The 14,087-nt window shown below is 32.0% G+C and overlaps 1 protein-coding gene across 1 annotated transcript in view; it reads right to left on the reverse strand.

Annotated features, from left to right (window-relative positions):
- Nucleotides 1–966: 966 nt before the first annotated feature.
- LOC142319131 (uncharacterized) overlaps nt 967–14,087 on the reverse strand; it is a 47,834-nt gene continuing 34,713 nt past the window's right edge. Inside the window, exons 5-6 of the mRNA XM_075356071.1 lie at nt 8,618–8,780; nt 967–4,129 (exon numbers count right to left, since the gene is read on the reverse strand). Of these exons, the coding sequence (XP_075212186.1) occupies nt 2,871–4,129; nt 8,618–8,780 (1,422 nt within the window). The 3' untranslated portion in view covers nt 967–2,870. The remainder of the gene's footprint in view (nt 4,130–8,617; nt 8,781–14,087) is intronic.

The raw sequence follows: 14,087 nt of genomic DNA on the forward strand, positions 1-14,087 counted from the left end.
CTGGGCACCATTTTTCTATTTCATCACTCTAGAAATGTGCTACTACTTGGTGAGAGCCTTTTTTTATATTAATTTGTGCCACCTCGACTTCTTTTTTTTTTCAGAAAACAAAATAAATTCACTGGGAGCCAGATCAAAGGTGTATGCTGAGTGCTGAAATACTTTCAAACCAAATTTCTGAAACAGTCCTGAAGTTGTTGCGACTGTCTATAAGTGAGCATGATGTTTTTTCTTTACAAAACCGAACAATGCAAGATAAGAACAGGCCACATTGTTTATGTCATATTGTGCAAAGGAGTGAATAATTGCTTCACAAAAAGTATTGTTCCACTTGACGTGAAATCTGTGAGTAAGAGACCTTTCCAGTTCCTGAAAATGCCTGTCATCACTTTTCACATATTCAAAATTGCTAGACTTCTTTGTTTTGAAGAAATGATACTATCTGTTTAATGGTATTAGACATTTATTTTCAGAAGTTTTATGTCAAATCCATGTTTAAACACTAGTATAATAAAAAAAAATCATCACTCTCTTTACATGAACTATTATCAAAAATGCTGTCATTTACTTTTTTTACATTCTTTAAAAAATAAATAAGAAATCTAATGATAAATTATGGATAACAAAAGATTATTTACAATGATCTTCATTGTGAATTTGTGCTTTGATTTAACATGAAGCACCATTTTCCATATTGATTCATTCAGAACTTCATCAGCATCATTTTTATATCATTTTTTATCAAATCTCACTTTTAATTTCAAATTTGATGAATTTTCATCAATTATCATTGGTGGGAGATCAAATGTTAACAAGGTTGTGCCGTTGTCATCTACGATTTTGATGACCATCATTACTGATCTTGTATACATTGTGAAGATGAGTAAATGTACAAAAAACATTGAGTAAGACTGTACAAGAGAATGCTTTTTTACCATGTTAAATAAACGGCAAAATAAGACTAACTCCAACAATTAAACAATGCAATTTATTTCTGAAATTATAGTAATAATGATAAAATTAAAACCAATCGTCTACTATTGTATCAGCAAATGATATCCATAATCATTAATTTTCCTTCACATTATAGCTAGTTACACAATATAAAACTTCTAAAATAAAATAAATATTTTAATTACAATTAATACATAGCTCATTTACCATATTATAAATTTAAGAATTATTCATAATCAATAACTTAGAATAATGCAAGGAAGAATTATGATTTTCAAGAGTTAAAATATATTGTACAACAATGAAACAGATACATACATAATATACAACATGAAAAAAACAACAAGCAAATAAATTAAAGGAAATAATGATTATTTTTGCAATATTTTGAGTACAGAATAATCCAGGACCATCCAAAAGGTAATTACTATTAATGCACACTGCTTGTATTTGGTACAATATGATTCGCATTTAGTCACCTTATTTCAGGCATTCACAACTTTTTACAATGCAAGTTTTAAGGTTAACAGCCTCCCTTTAATCTTTTAAGTGATCAATTAAAATAGATACTAAACAAAATATGATAAACTTATAAATACAATGGATTATCTGACTTTAATTCTACAAGTATCTATGTTTTGTAATAAGAAATGATTACACGTAGAAATTATAAATTTCAGAAAAATCACCATGTAGACAGTTACTAGTTCAGTTCAGTAATATCTGCCTTAAGCGACTTTTTTAAATGTTAATTCCTTTTATTTGTAACTGTATGTGAAATACCAAAAAATCGATATTTCTTTGATTCTTTGTAATAGTGCTATTGGGAACTTTAAACTGAAGCCACTTATGTTTATTATTTATTCAGCACTATATGTAGTGACATATGACATAAGATTTTCTTTATCTTTTCAGATATAATTGCATAGTCCATTAATTTATGAGACATATTCATGTTTCATCAATGGTAAACTGAATTAATGTCAGAATTAAACTGAATAATGTCTGAAATATTTTGAATATTAGTCAATCAGGTAAGCAGTGAATGAATTGTGTTTTTAAAAACTATGTTTGACCTGAACATGTTTAAAGATTATAAGGATATGATTGAAGAATCACAGATTTGCTTAGAATTGGAATGATGTAGAGGAGATGATATTGCATTCCCATATGAACTATTATTAACAAAAGAACAACAAACTCAATACAAGATTTTCAGAAGTTAAAAGTTGAAAAAAGAAAAAGGTTTGGCTAGAAAAATAATACAGCACGTTTTGGGTCAGATATTCATTCCTCTGAAAACACTTTAAAAAAAACATTTTTGAACGATAGAAAAGAAAAAACAACACAGCAGACAACAGATTCATTTTTAAATCTGTTTTGGTAATAAACATAGTCTTACATACTAAAATGTTAATATTGTTTTATAAACACTAAAAATGTTAAAATGACATTGATAAACTGATTAATATTTTTAACAGATAAAAATTTTATTTATTTAATAAATAAAAATTAAATATTAAAATTTTTTAAATTGATTATTTAAAAATTAAGTAATTACCATGACCATTTTTGTTATTTTTAGGCATTTATAGTAATTATTAGTAAAACAGCAAAATTAAAGAATTTATTATATAAAGGAGGACATTATTAGATATAAACCGTGTTAAATAATGGAATAAAAAATCTCAGTTTACATTAACAGAACAATTTTTAAATTATTTAAATGCTTACAACAGTGATAAAACTCGCAATACAGGCTGTAATGAAAATTCAATGGGTAATTCAACTGGGTCACTATCAGGCCACCTAAAATTTAGGCCAGTAATATAAAACTGTACAAGCACTGGTTACCAACAGATATTACTTTTTGGATGATCTCCAAAATATGTATGAATTGAAATTATACAAAATATTTATATTTCAGTTTCTGTTCGAATTTGAGCAAACGTCAAGTTTTTTTGTGACATAACTGCCGAAGATGTTAAGGATGAAGCCAAAAATGAAGATGATGATGATGATGATGATGAGGATGATGATGATGTCGGTGATGATGAAGACAATAATGCAGAAGAATTGGATGCAGTATTATTTACATTACTTATGGTGTCTGGTAACAAACGTTGGTCTTCATTATAAGATGAGACTGAACTGGAAGTGGAAACTGATCTACATTGTGAAGGTGGTACATGAACAAGTAAAGGATCAAATGACTGTTGACGACTTTTATACAGTACAGGTGCGTATGGACCATCTACAACATTATCTAGTAATATATTACTGGTACCAGCTTGTAACCTGACTGAACAATGCCTAGCCCCTCCTGATCTGTTTCCGGCTGTTGTACTTACATTACATTGTCCTGATACTGTTACCACTGTTGTCACTGCTGTTGAAGCAGATGATAAAGGTGGTTGTTTATCAAATATTATCAAATTAACATCATCGCTATCAACAATATCTTTACTTTTGTCATAACTATTTTTACACTCCAATAAGTTTTTTCTGTTTTTCCCAATACCAGAACTGGGATCATCCAAAAATAAATTACTGGTACTGATTGTTGGTATGTCTGATGATATCAATGTCTTATTATCTAAATATCCTTTATTATTTTTATCACCACTCACATTATGTACGTCCATTGCAACCATATTAAAATCACTAAAATAATCTGTTTCTACTTTATCATTATTAGTAAATACACCTGATATTGGAGAAGCCATATTACTTACATTGGATTTAATGCAATGTCTTATGTTCATAGGACTAGAAAGACTGGGGGTACTATTACTAATTCCTTCTTTTAGATCAACATTTATCTCAGTTACCCTACTACTATCAGAACTGGCCAGTGTTTCACTAATAATTATATTATTAAAATTATTATTATTGTTATTAGTTTGTGTTGATTTATTATTTAAATGTCTTCTATTATGCTGATTATTATCGTTATTAAAATTACTACTATTAACACTGTTATATTTATTGGAATGTTCATTAACAGTAGATGTTGAACTAGAACATGTACATGTATCACAGTGTTTCATTTGAGATCGTTCCCTTTCTCTTTCTTCTAATACTTTAGCCATTATTGCGGCCGATACTATATCCAAAGATGAATGTCTTGTATTTTTCTCTTCGCATCCACTGCTACCAGCTGAGCCATCTTTCTCTGAAACCAAGTAAATAAAAAATAAAAATCAAAATGATAAAATAAGAGTAGTTATATGCTATTTATTATTTTTTTTATCAATCATAGTTCTGATTAAAATCAATATTTAGAATATGTTCACCAAGCAAAGAAAAAAACATTCCAATCCTTTATTGAAAATATTAAGAGCTCAATTCTAAGGTAAAAGGCAATTCATTTCTTAATGATACAAAATTACTTCTATTTTTGGATAAGATAATAATATTTATAACGAAATAAAAAATGGAAAAAATAAAATTTAAAAATAATCTTCAGCATAAATATTATATTGAAAATAAAATCAAATATTGTATTGCATTGCAGGTACTGTAATTTAATACTCAAAATGAACATTCAACTACTCTGCATTTCAACTTCTTTATTTATACGACAAATTTTAATATTCTATTCCTACATTTAAACATTACCTAAAAATTAATGTTTTACATATATTTAAGAAAAATTTCATTTGTTGTTTAAGCGCTTTTTTTTCTGACTGTTGGTTTAAAAATGATGCTATTTAAAAAAAAAAGCCTTTCAGCTCTTTGTAGGTAGAGATTTTTTCACGGAACAGTATGTATTAATAAACAATATTTTATACACGGTTTCATAAATTCAATTAACAAGGGCGAAAAAGTATTGCAAAAAAAAGAATTTTCAACAAAACAGGTAGGAATGGCCTTCACAGTTTATTAGAAAAGAGTACAATTGTTACACTAAAACTCGGTACACATAGCAGCAGTAGTACCTAATTTTTGCATGCATGCTTTTTGTAACCTAGACAGCATCAACTGTTGTCCAGCAATCATTGTGCGAGTCATTATAACAAGTGCTTGTCACAATTTTATTTTGTGCTTAATGATGATGAATGGAATGTGTTGAGCAATGTTACTGGATCAAGTTCAACCAAAAGCTATATCCTAAGGAAACAATTTGTAACATTAAAGAAGGTTTTGGGAATGAAGATATAGGTTTGTACAAAAAAGAGTGATGAAATCATTTTAAAAATAGTTGAAATTGAGTAATCAGTGTACTGGTAGGCTGTCAAAAAGTGGAAATGCAAATGTCATTACGAATGTGCGCAATTTGATAACGGAAAAATCACCACATGATTGTCCAAGAAATTGCAAATGATACTGGGATTAGCAATGATTCCGTACAATATGATTTTAGAAGAAAATCTGGATTTGGACAGAGTGACTGTGAAATTTGTGCTACAGCTGCTTTTGTTTGAACAGAAAAGAATTTGTTTTGATGTTGTGCAGGATATGCTGGAGCACACCAATGGTGATCCTAACTTTTTTAAGACCATAATAATTAGTGATTCAACATATACAAATATAACAAAAAAAAAGTTAATAGTGATAATGGAAGTCATCATCACCATTGCCAAAGAAAGACTGACAAGTGAAAGTGATGCATATTTTTTTCACCGGAGTAAAATTCTGTGTGCTTCTTATTTGTGTTATGGTCTTAATAATCACATTCTTATTTAAGCAGAGGTATTCACCATTCTTTTTCTATAGAAGAAGGCTAAAACAGAATGAATCATTTATAAATCATACAATCACAGATGATGTGAGTTCATTCAGTAACATACATAGTGTTGATTTCATCATGTACAGTGTACATCAACATTCATATCATCTTGGACTTCTGAAATCAAATAATTTTGCATTTAAAGCAGTACTTCTGAAAGAATATATAACTTCTGGTGTATACACAGTAATAACATTCTCATTTGTGAATGTTAAACATTAAGTTACAGCATAGGAGTAAACAAGTTTATATTAATGGAAATCTGTAAATAAAAGAAGAGTGAAGATGTTCTGAATTTTATATCTGATACTTAAAAATAAAATCATGGAAATAGTATAGTACAGCAAAATTTCTTTTTTTTCTGATATTCCATATGAATACTGGCTCTAACCATCATTCTTCAGAATGATAACCAATTAGTATATCTTAAATTATTTATCATTCACTTAAAAAAAAAATTACATTATGGGCATAATAAAGTGATCCAACTTTCAGCTTACTATGAAAGAGTTACTGGTGTGGAAAAAGATGAATGTGGATTGAAGATGGCACAATTTATTTTGTTTATTTAGAAAACAAATTTAGTCAGGTGAAAGAAATATTGAATTCATTTTTTATTAATTTTATTTTTATATTTTTGTAGTGTTAAAGTGAAATAATTGATTGACTGAATAATAAATGTGCTATATGTGAACGCAAGTATGTAAATGATGAATATTTTTACAAACAATAATTATCATTCTGAAGAATATGGCTGAAGCTGATACTCATATGTAACAGCAGTGAATGGGTAATATTAGTGCTGTACTAATATTGACGTTGTAATGATTGAAATTACATTTTCAGTTTTAAATAGTATTTTAGTAATCAAGTTTGATTTATTTACTTTCATAAAGGCATAAATTATTAAAATATTTTGTCAACTAAGATGATGCATTTATTTATATAAATTATAGCTAAAAATTTATTATTTATCACTAAATGATATTCATGTTTCAATTGTTTTAAGATGTTATTGATATAATTGACCAAAACAATGGTGTGTGGTTGGGTGTATAGAAGTGCACAGATTAAACTGTATGGTGAGACTCTCCAACAGACTAATGAATTTAAATACCTAGGCAGTACAATTATGCCAGACGGGAGAAGTTCCAAGGAAATAAAAATGTGAATTGCACAAACAAGAATTGCCTTTAACAGGAAGAAACACTTGTTTTATACTGTCAATATAAATTTGGATATAAGGAAATAGCTTCTAAAAACATACTATGGAATGTAGTTCTGTACTATAGCAAAAGTTGGATAAATGGAAGTGCAGATAGAAGAAAGCTCGAGGCCTTTGAAATGTGGTGCTACAGGTGAATGCTTGGATCAGATGAATTGACAGAGTACAAATAATGCAGTACTTAACCAGATGAATAAAGTTCATGAATGCTCTCATAAAGAGAAGAGATGCACTAATTGGCCACATACTACGATACAATGGGCTGCTCCAAATTATTGTTGAAGGAATGATTGAAGGGAAGAATCATTAGGGGAGAGGAAGGCTAGAGTATATCGAGCAGATTATGAGGGATGTGAATTGTGAAACCTAAGTTGAGCTGAAAAGGAAGGCTAAGGATAGAGGACTTTGGAGACTTACTGCCAACCAATCATAGGATTGAATACCAAAGAGAGAGAGATTGATGTAATTATATGCATTTCAATTATCAGAATCTGTGATTTCACCTTCAATATTCATCTACTATTAAATGGACTATTATCCATTTCATTATAGTCAAATTCTTTACTTTTGATAAATTTTGTGTATTTTATCATCGCCAATATTAAGGATGGATGCTCTAATGAAATAAGAAGGCATACTAAGTACAAAATATATGTACAAACACTAGTAGGTTAGTGGCCTGGACATAACAGCCTTCCAAATTTCATGTTATTTATTTCTAAAAGTAGTATTAATATTGTTTAAACTTGTAAATGAAATCTGCAGACAAAAAATTGCAGCACTATTCAGGACAGTAACTATAGAAATAGGATAACATAAACATTTAAACTGTAAATATACAAGCATATCAACAGAGGGATTTTTTTACAAAATCTTAAAATAAAAAAAATGTATCTAGTCAAATGAATAAAGGTACACATTGAAAAATTAGCAACTTACATCCTTTGCTGAAATCGACAATAATATATTATTACCTTTAAGCTGGCAGAACACTGTTAATATACTAATTGATTGATTCTAAGCATTGGCCTACTAGTAAATACTAATGAAAAATAAATTTCCTTTGGTAAAGTACTAAGTTTAAAAATGTCATAACTGGATTGACAAATTAATTCACCACAAGTTCAAAGTCTGCAGATGGGAATGTGGAAATGTAAGTTGTAGCATATGAAAATGCCATGCCTACCTGGGATTTGAACTTGTAACCTCCAGATGAACAGCTGAAACGCTACTACCACTTTGTCACAGATTGCACTTGACAATTGTAATTCTTTTTACTATGAAAACAATTTCCCTCTAGATAACAATCTGACCTTGTGAATGACCGATTGTCATAACATGGAAAAGATTTATAACTGTGTAGTACATGTTTTTATCTAGTTAATGCTTAAATCTAAGTTGAGACGGTAAATTCTGAGGTAAAGGAACCTATCACTGTGTAACTTCTGAATTAGCATACTTTTCTAGTACTGCCTATGCATTTTAACAGCTGATAAAAGAGGTCAACTATCCTGATGTTTGATACCTGTACCTGTATGCACGAGATAAATTACATCCCAGGGTAATAAGTCTGGTAGAATGTATAACTCAATTATGGATGATTCAAAAACACACAGAATATGAGGATTTTCTGTATGACAAGTATTTTAATATCTGTCAACCTAATACACATCTAGTCATGATTAAACAAAAAAGCTAGTACGTACCACTTGGTTTATTAACTGAATACACCATAGCTGTAGGTGGGAATGTAGGAATTGGCACTTTTATAGTTTTCATTTCTGGTTGTTTTTGTTGATTATCACTCACTGATATTCTTCTTTTATTGGATACATAACTTCTAACCTTTTGCTGGAGATCATTTGGTAACTATAAAAAAATAATATTAGTATTAATATAAGTTTCACAATTATATGAACTGTTCTAAAACTTCCTTATAACAAATACATATAACAAATCCACAGTCTGACAAGTAAATAATGAGAAAACCTTTTATATCAGTCAAGCTACAAATGCCTTCTAGTGAAAACTATACAGTTATATTTCATCTGCCTGGACAACATTGCATTGTGAATGCAAAGCATGTTGGGAAAAATGGCACCGTATTATATAGGTTGCGGGAAACTTGATACACATGCACTGAGGAAAAAATCTTGAATAAAAAATTAGTTTAAATTCTAGTAAAGTATATCTGAGATTGTGCACTGCTAAGCCAAGTTCAAGGAGATATGTGTTATCTCAAGCACACATATTCAGGTGGTTTACACAGTTCAAAAGTGTAAAACAAGTTCAATACTCTTGAAAAACAAAAAAAATAAAATAATCTTTTTTTCTTCACTATTAATAGATATTGACTGTAAAATTTCTGTTAATAATGCAGAGTTCATTGCCAAAGTAAGATACAGATTTAAGATCATTGTGCAATTGTAAAAATTCAATAATTTTTACTATCACAATATAATGTACTGTTACAAATAATGTAAAAATTCAATAATTTTTACAATTAATGCAAAAAAGATGAGAAGATTAACTATAATCTTCAAACTGCTAATAAAAATAAACATTTTTGAAAATGTTGTGGTAGAGGATAATTCACTACATTCTACAACCAAACTTTAATATCCTAAATGGAAGTCACTAGGGTCGCCAAAATGTAAAAAAAAACCAAAGATGAAATTAACAGTTGTTTTATACAAGCAGAGGAATTATTCATCATGAATCTATACCGCATGGAATAGGCAAGTGGTTTCTTTTTTATAAAAGTGAATTGGCTTATAAAGTAGATGTAAAAGTCCAAAAATGTTTGCGTCTGAATACAAAAGTGGTTTACTCAATCACTCACCTTATTCTGCTGGCTTATCTTCTTGCACATAATTCCTTTTCCAAAATTATACATTACCATTAAAACTAAATTTTTTTTTGTGGCATTGAACACATTCTACAGAATGTAACATCAAGTCTTAATATTGTATCAAAAGAAGACTTGTTCAGAAGAACAACAGTTGTTAAAGTCATTGCTATATCATAACAGTTCTATAGAACTCCATCCTTGTATCTACTTGGTTTTACCTTCAGATAACTATGATTAGCACCACATATCGCACTGAACTTATTCACTTTCTGTTGTATATCAGTATCCCTTTCGTGATATATCACAGCCTAAATAAAATCTGATACTTGTTCGAAAACTTTCCCATAATCTTGCTTCTTACTAGTTCCACTCCTAGAGAGTGTAAATACTGCTGTTTGAAAGTTCCTCTTCAGAATTCTGAAATATCACTTTGTAATCCACATAAAGCAGTACATTTAAAATTACATCAGACAGTTTATACCGGAACAGAAATGTTTTTTCCACTCCTGAAGGGCAACATTAATGTAAATGTTAAAAAAAATTGGGGAAATACAACAACCCCTCTGTTGCATACCTTTATTTGTCATTTTAGGCAATATTAATTCCTCTTTATTGTAAAACAGTTATCGTATCCTCATATAAACTCTACAGTTTTTAGCGAAACCTCGTTTCTTAATGATCTCCCATAGTATGGATCTTATGATGCTATTGAAAGCTTTTACAATGATAATGCATCTCATCATTATATTATGTTATTTATTATTCCCTCTACGAATCATGAGACCTTGCTGATGGTGAGGAAGCTTGAGTGCTCAGTGATACAGATTAGCTGAACCAAAGGTGCAACCACATCGAAGAGGTATCTGTTGAGAGCCAGACTAAGGAATGGTTCCTGAAAGAGGGCAGCAGCTCTTTCAGTAGTTGTTAAGGGCATAGGTCAGGAGGATTTAATGGCCATATCAACATTACTCAGTCTTCTGAGAACTGCGCAACTGAAAGCAATGGAAAACTACAGCTGCTTTTTTTGCAAGAAAAATGTAACTCACTGCATTTTCACAGCAAAGATGGGGTTGCCTTCCTTGGTAAAATATTCCAGAGGTAAACTAGTCCCTTGTTTGGATCTTCGAGTGAGGACTACTAAGGAAGGGAAAAAATAACATTCTACGAGTTAGAGCATGGAATGTTGTTAGAAGTCTAAAAAAAGTTGTAGGTTAGAAAATTTAAAGAGGGAAATGGATAGATAAAATGTAGATGTAATTGGTTTGCTTGGCATTTCTCCTGCCACTACCCTATTTGGTCGCCCTAAAGCATAAGACTGAATGTCTGTGCCATAAACGGCTACTGAGGCTCGAGACAGTTTAGCGACCAGTGTCCTAACTAGCTCCTAGAGCTAACCTAAAAGCGTGGTACCATACACCACTTGCTTGCGTGTCCCACCGCCTACTTGTCATATATCACTAAAATGGGTAGGTGCACCCCATCAACTACTAAAACATATATGACTATCAATAATTAAATTTATCTAGTCAAAGACAGCAATTTGCTGCACGCCAAGGCCGCTGAATGTCAGGAAGTACCTGTCCACCATTAAAGTACTTGGAGCCTTACTCTAGCTGGTAGCCAGTCATATTGCTTAGTTAGCTTCCTACAGCAGTGCGGTAGGAGTCTTTTCCCTTAGGTAAACTACTGATGTCGGTTGAACAAAGCAACTGCATTAAGGAATTCCCACACGGTCCAACAATGCGGCTCTCACCACATTGACTCGCCAATTTTCCCCTTGACCTCTAAGTTCCAGGGTGGCCTGAGTTCTAGACCCTTGAGTTCTTCCCTGAGTTGGGAAGTCGAACATCATGTGTACGATAAACTGGACCTCCCTGCTGACACACAGCTCATCAGCTGCCAGGCAGAACTGAAACAAATACTGGTTTAAATTTACATGGTTGGACAGCACTCGAGCTTCCATTGCCCTTAAAAACAAAGGGGAGGCATACCATCCCCCCTAGATCCTGTATAGATCTATACAAGGATCTTCCCTTAGTCGTGGCATGCCATTCTTGCTGCCATGCTTTCATCGCAAGGCTGTAAAGCCTCCTCTGCAGGTGGGAGATGGGCAACTATTCAAAATTTAGAATCGGTACAATAAGATCCCCATTCTGCTCCGGTACAGGCCTGTCTCGAAACCGCATCGCAAATACCTCGGTCTCCCTGCCTCTTTGCAATCTCTACATGGCTGCCCAAACTTTCACTACTAAATCAATTGGGAGGGCCTTGTAGGAGGTTGTTTTAAAAACACCAGTGCATTAAATTAAGGTTCTGCGCTGGGTACTCCTTAAATTTTTAATAAGTGCTTGATTTTTTCCAACCTATACGTCCAAACTGACGATGTGTAAGAGGTCATATTTTTGAAGACACTTCAGTACACTATGTACAAATGATGACCTGACAGCCCACGGTCCTTTCGAGCAATCCTCCTAAGCTTGTGCATCACAGAGACGACGTCTACTGCTACTTGCCTAATGTGGTTGCTAAACAGCAACTTCTCATCATCAAACAAAACACCTAGGTACTATGAACTCGAAGTCGGTTGATTACACGATCTTTATACTTAATACGAGGGTTACAACTGTATGATAATTTGTCTGCACCATTGAGAAGCATAAACTTCGAATTGGGCACAGAAATCTTTAAATTTTGAATGTCTATTCAGCCCTCTGTGGTTGACAAAGCCGCCTGTGCTTGGTCTTCTAGCTGCGGTCGTGTGTTACCACGAACTAACAGGAGACAGTCATCAGCGAAAGCCTGGGCAGTGACCCTTTCCAGGAATGTCAGTCCCAAAAATCCATTGAATACCAAGTTCCACAACACGTGACTGAGAACAAAGCCCTGCAGGTTTCCCCTGGTGATAAGACTTTTCCAAAACTAGGTGTGTATCCTTTAACAAAGCCGTGCGATCAGACAAGTAGTCACGTACTACGACCTGTAGGGCTATGGGAACATTGTGGCATTCCAACTCATAGAAGACGGAACACCAACACATGGAAGGGAGAGCTGCCTATTTGTCAATAAAACTTGCCAATACATATTTACAGTCGACGCTAAATGTAGATGTAGTAGGAATTAGCAAATTTTGGCGGGAAGAGTGAAAAAAGTCAGGTGATTTTAGAATAATTAACACAGCTTCAAATAAAGGGCAGGCAGGTGTAGGTTTCATAATGAACAAGAAGATAGGGAAGAGATAGAGTATTTCAATATACACAGCGACAGAATCATTGTAATAAGGATAAAATCAAAACCTAAGCCGACTATGATTGTTAATGTCTATATGCCTACAAGTGCCCATGATGATGATGAGGTAGAGTGTGTATACAAACAAATTGACGAAGCAATTAAACACATAAAAGGGGATGAAAATTTAATAATAGTTGAGATTGGAATGGAAGCATCAGAAAAAGTAAGGAAGGAAATATTGTGGGTGAATATGAGCTGGGCAAAAGAAATGACAGAGAGGACCAACTTACAGAGTTTTGCACAAAGTATAATTTAGTAATTGGCAACACCAGTTTAAAAATTATAATGTAAAAATATACTCATGGAAAAAGCCTGGTGATACTGCAATGTACCAGATAGATTACACCATGATTAAACAAAGGTTTAGAAATCGACTTAACTGCAAAGCATATCCAGGAACAGACATTGATAATAATCATAATTTAGTGATAATGAAATGGAGATTGGTGTTTAAAAATCTGAAGAAAAGGTGTCAGATGAATCGGTGGAAATTAAAGAAGCTTAAGGAAAAGGAGGTAAGGAAGATTTTTTAAGACATCGCAAGGGGTTTGAGTAAAAAAGATAAAGCAAAAAACATAGAAGAAGAGTAAGAGAATGTTGAAAAGGACATTCTTAAATCAGCAGAAGTGAACTTGGTGGAACAAAGAGAACTGGTAAAAACCATGGGTATCAGAGGATATACTGCAACTGATGGATGAATGTAGAAAGTATAAGAATGCTCCTGATGAATAAGGTAAAAGGAACTATTGACAAATAAAAAATATTATAAACAAGAAGTGCAAACTAGTGAAAGAGTGGATTAAAGATAAGTGTTCAGAAGTAGAAAAATAAATAAATGATCATTGGTAAAATAGACGGAGTATACAGGAAAATTTCAGAGAATTTTGTGGCACATAAGTTAAAATTTAATAATGTGTTTAATAAAGATGGTCCACCAATTTATAATACGAAAGAAAAGGTCGATAGGTGGGTGGAATATATTGAAGAGTCATAAGGAGGAAATTAATTAGAAACTGGTGTTATAGAGGAAGTCAGAG

The sequence above is a fragment of the Lycorma delicatula genome, chromosome 2 (genome assembly GCF_047948215.1).
Source record: "Lycorma delicatula isolate Av1 chromosome 2, ASM4794821v1, whole genome shotgun sequence".
NCBI classification, from domain to species: Eukaryota; Metazoa; Arthropoda; class Insecta; order Hemiptera; family Fulgoridae; genus Lycorma; species Lycorma delicatula.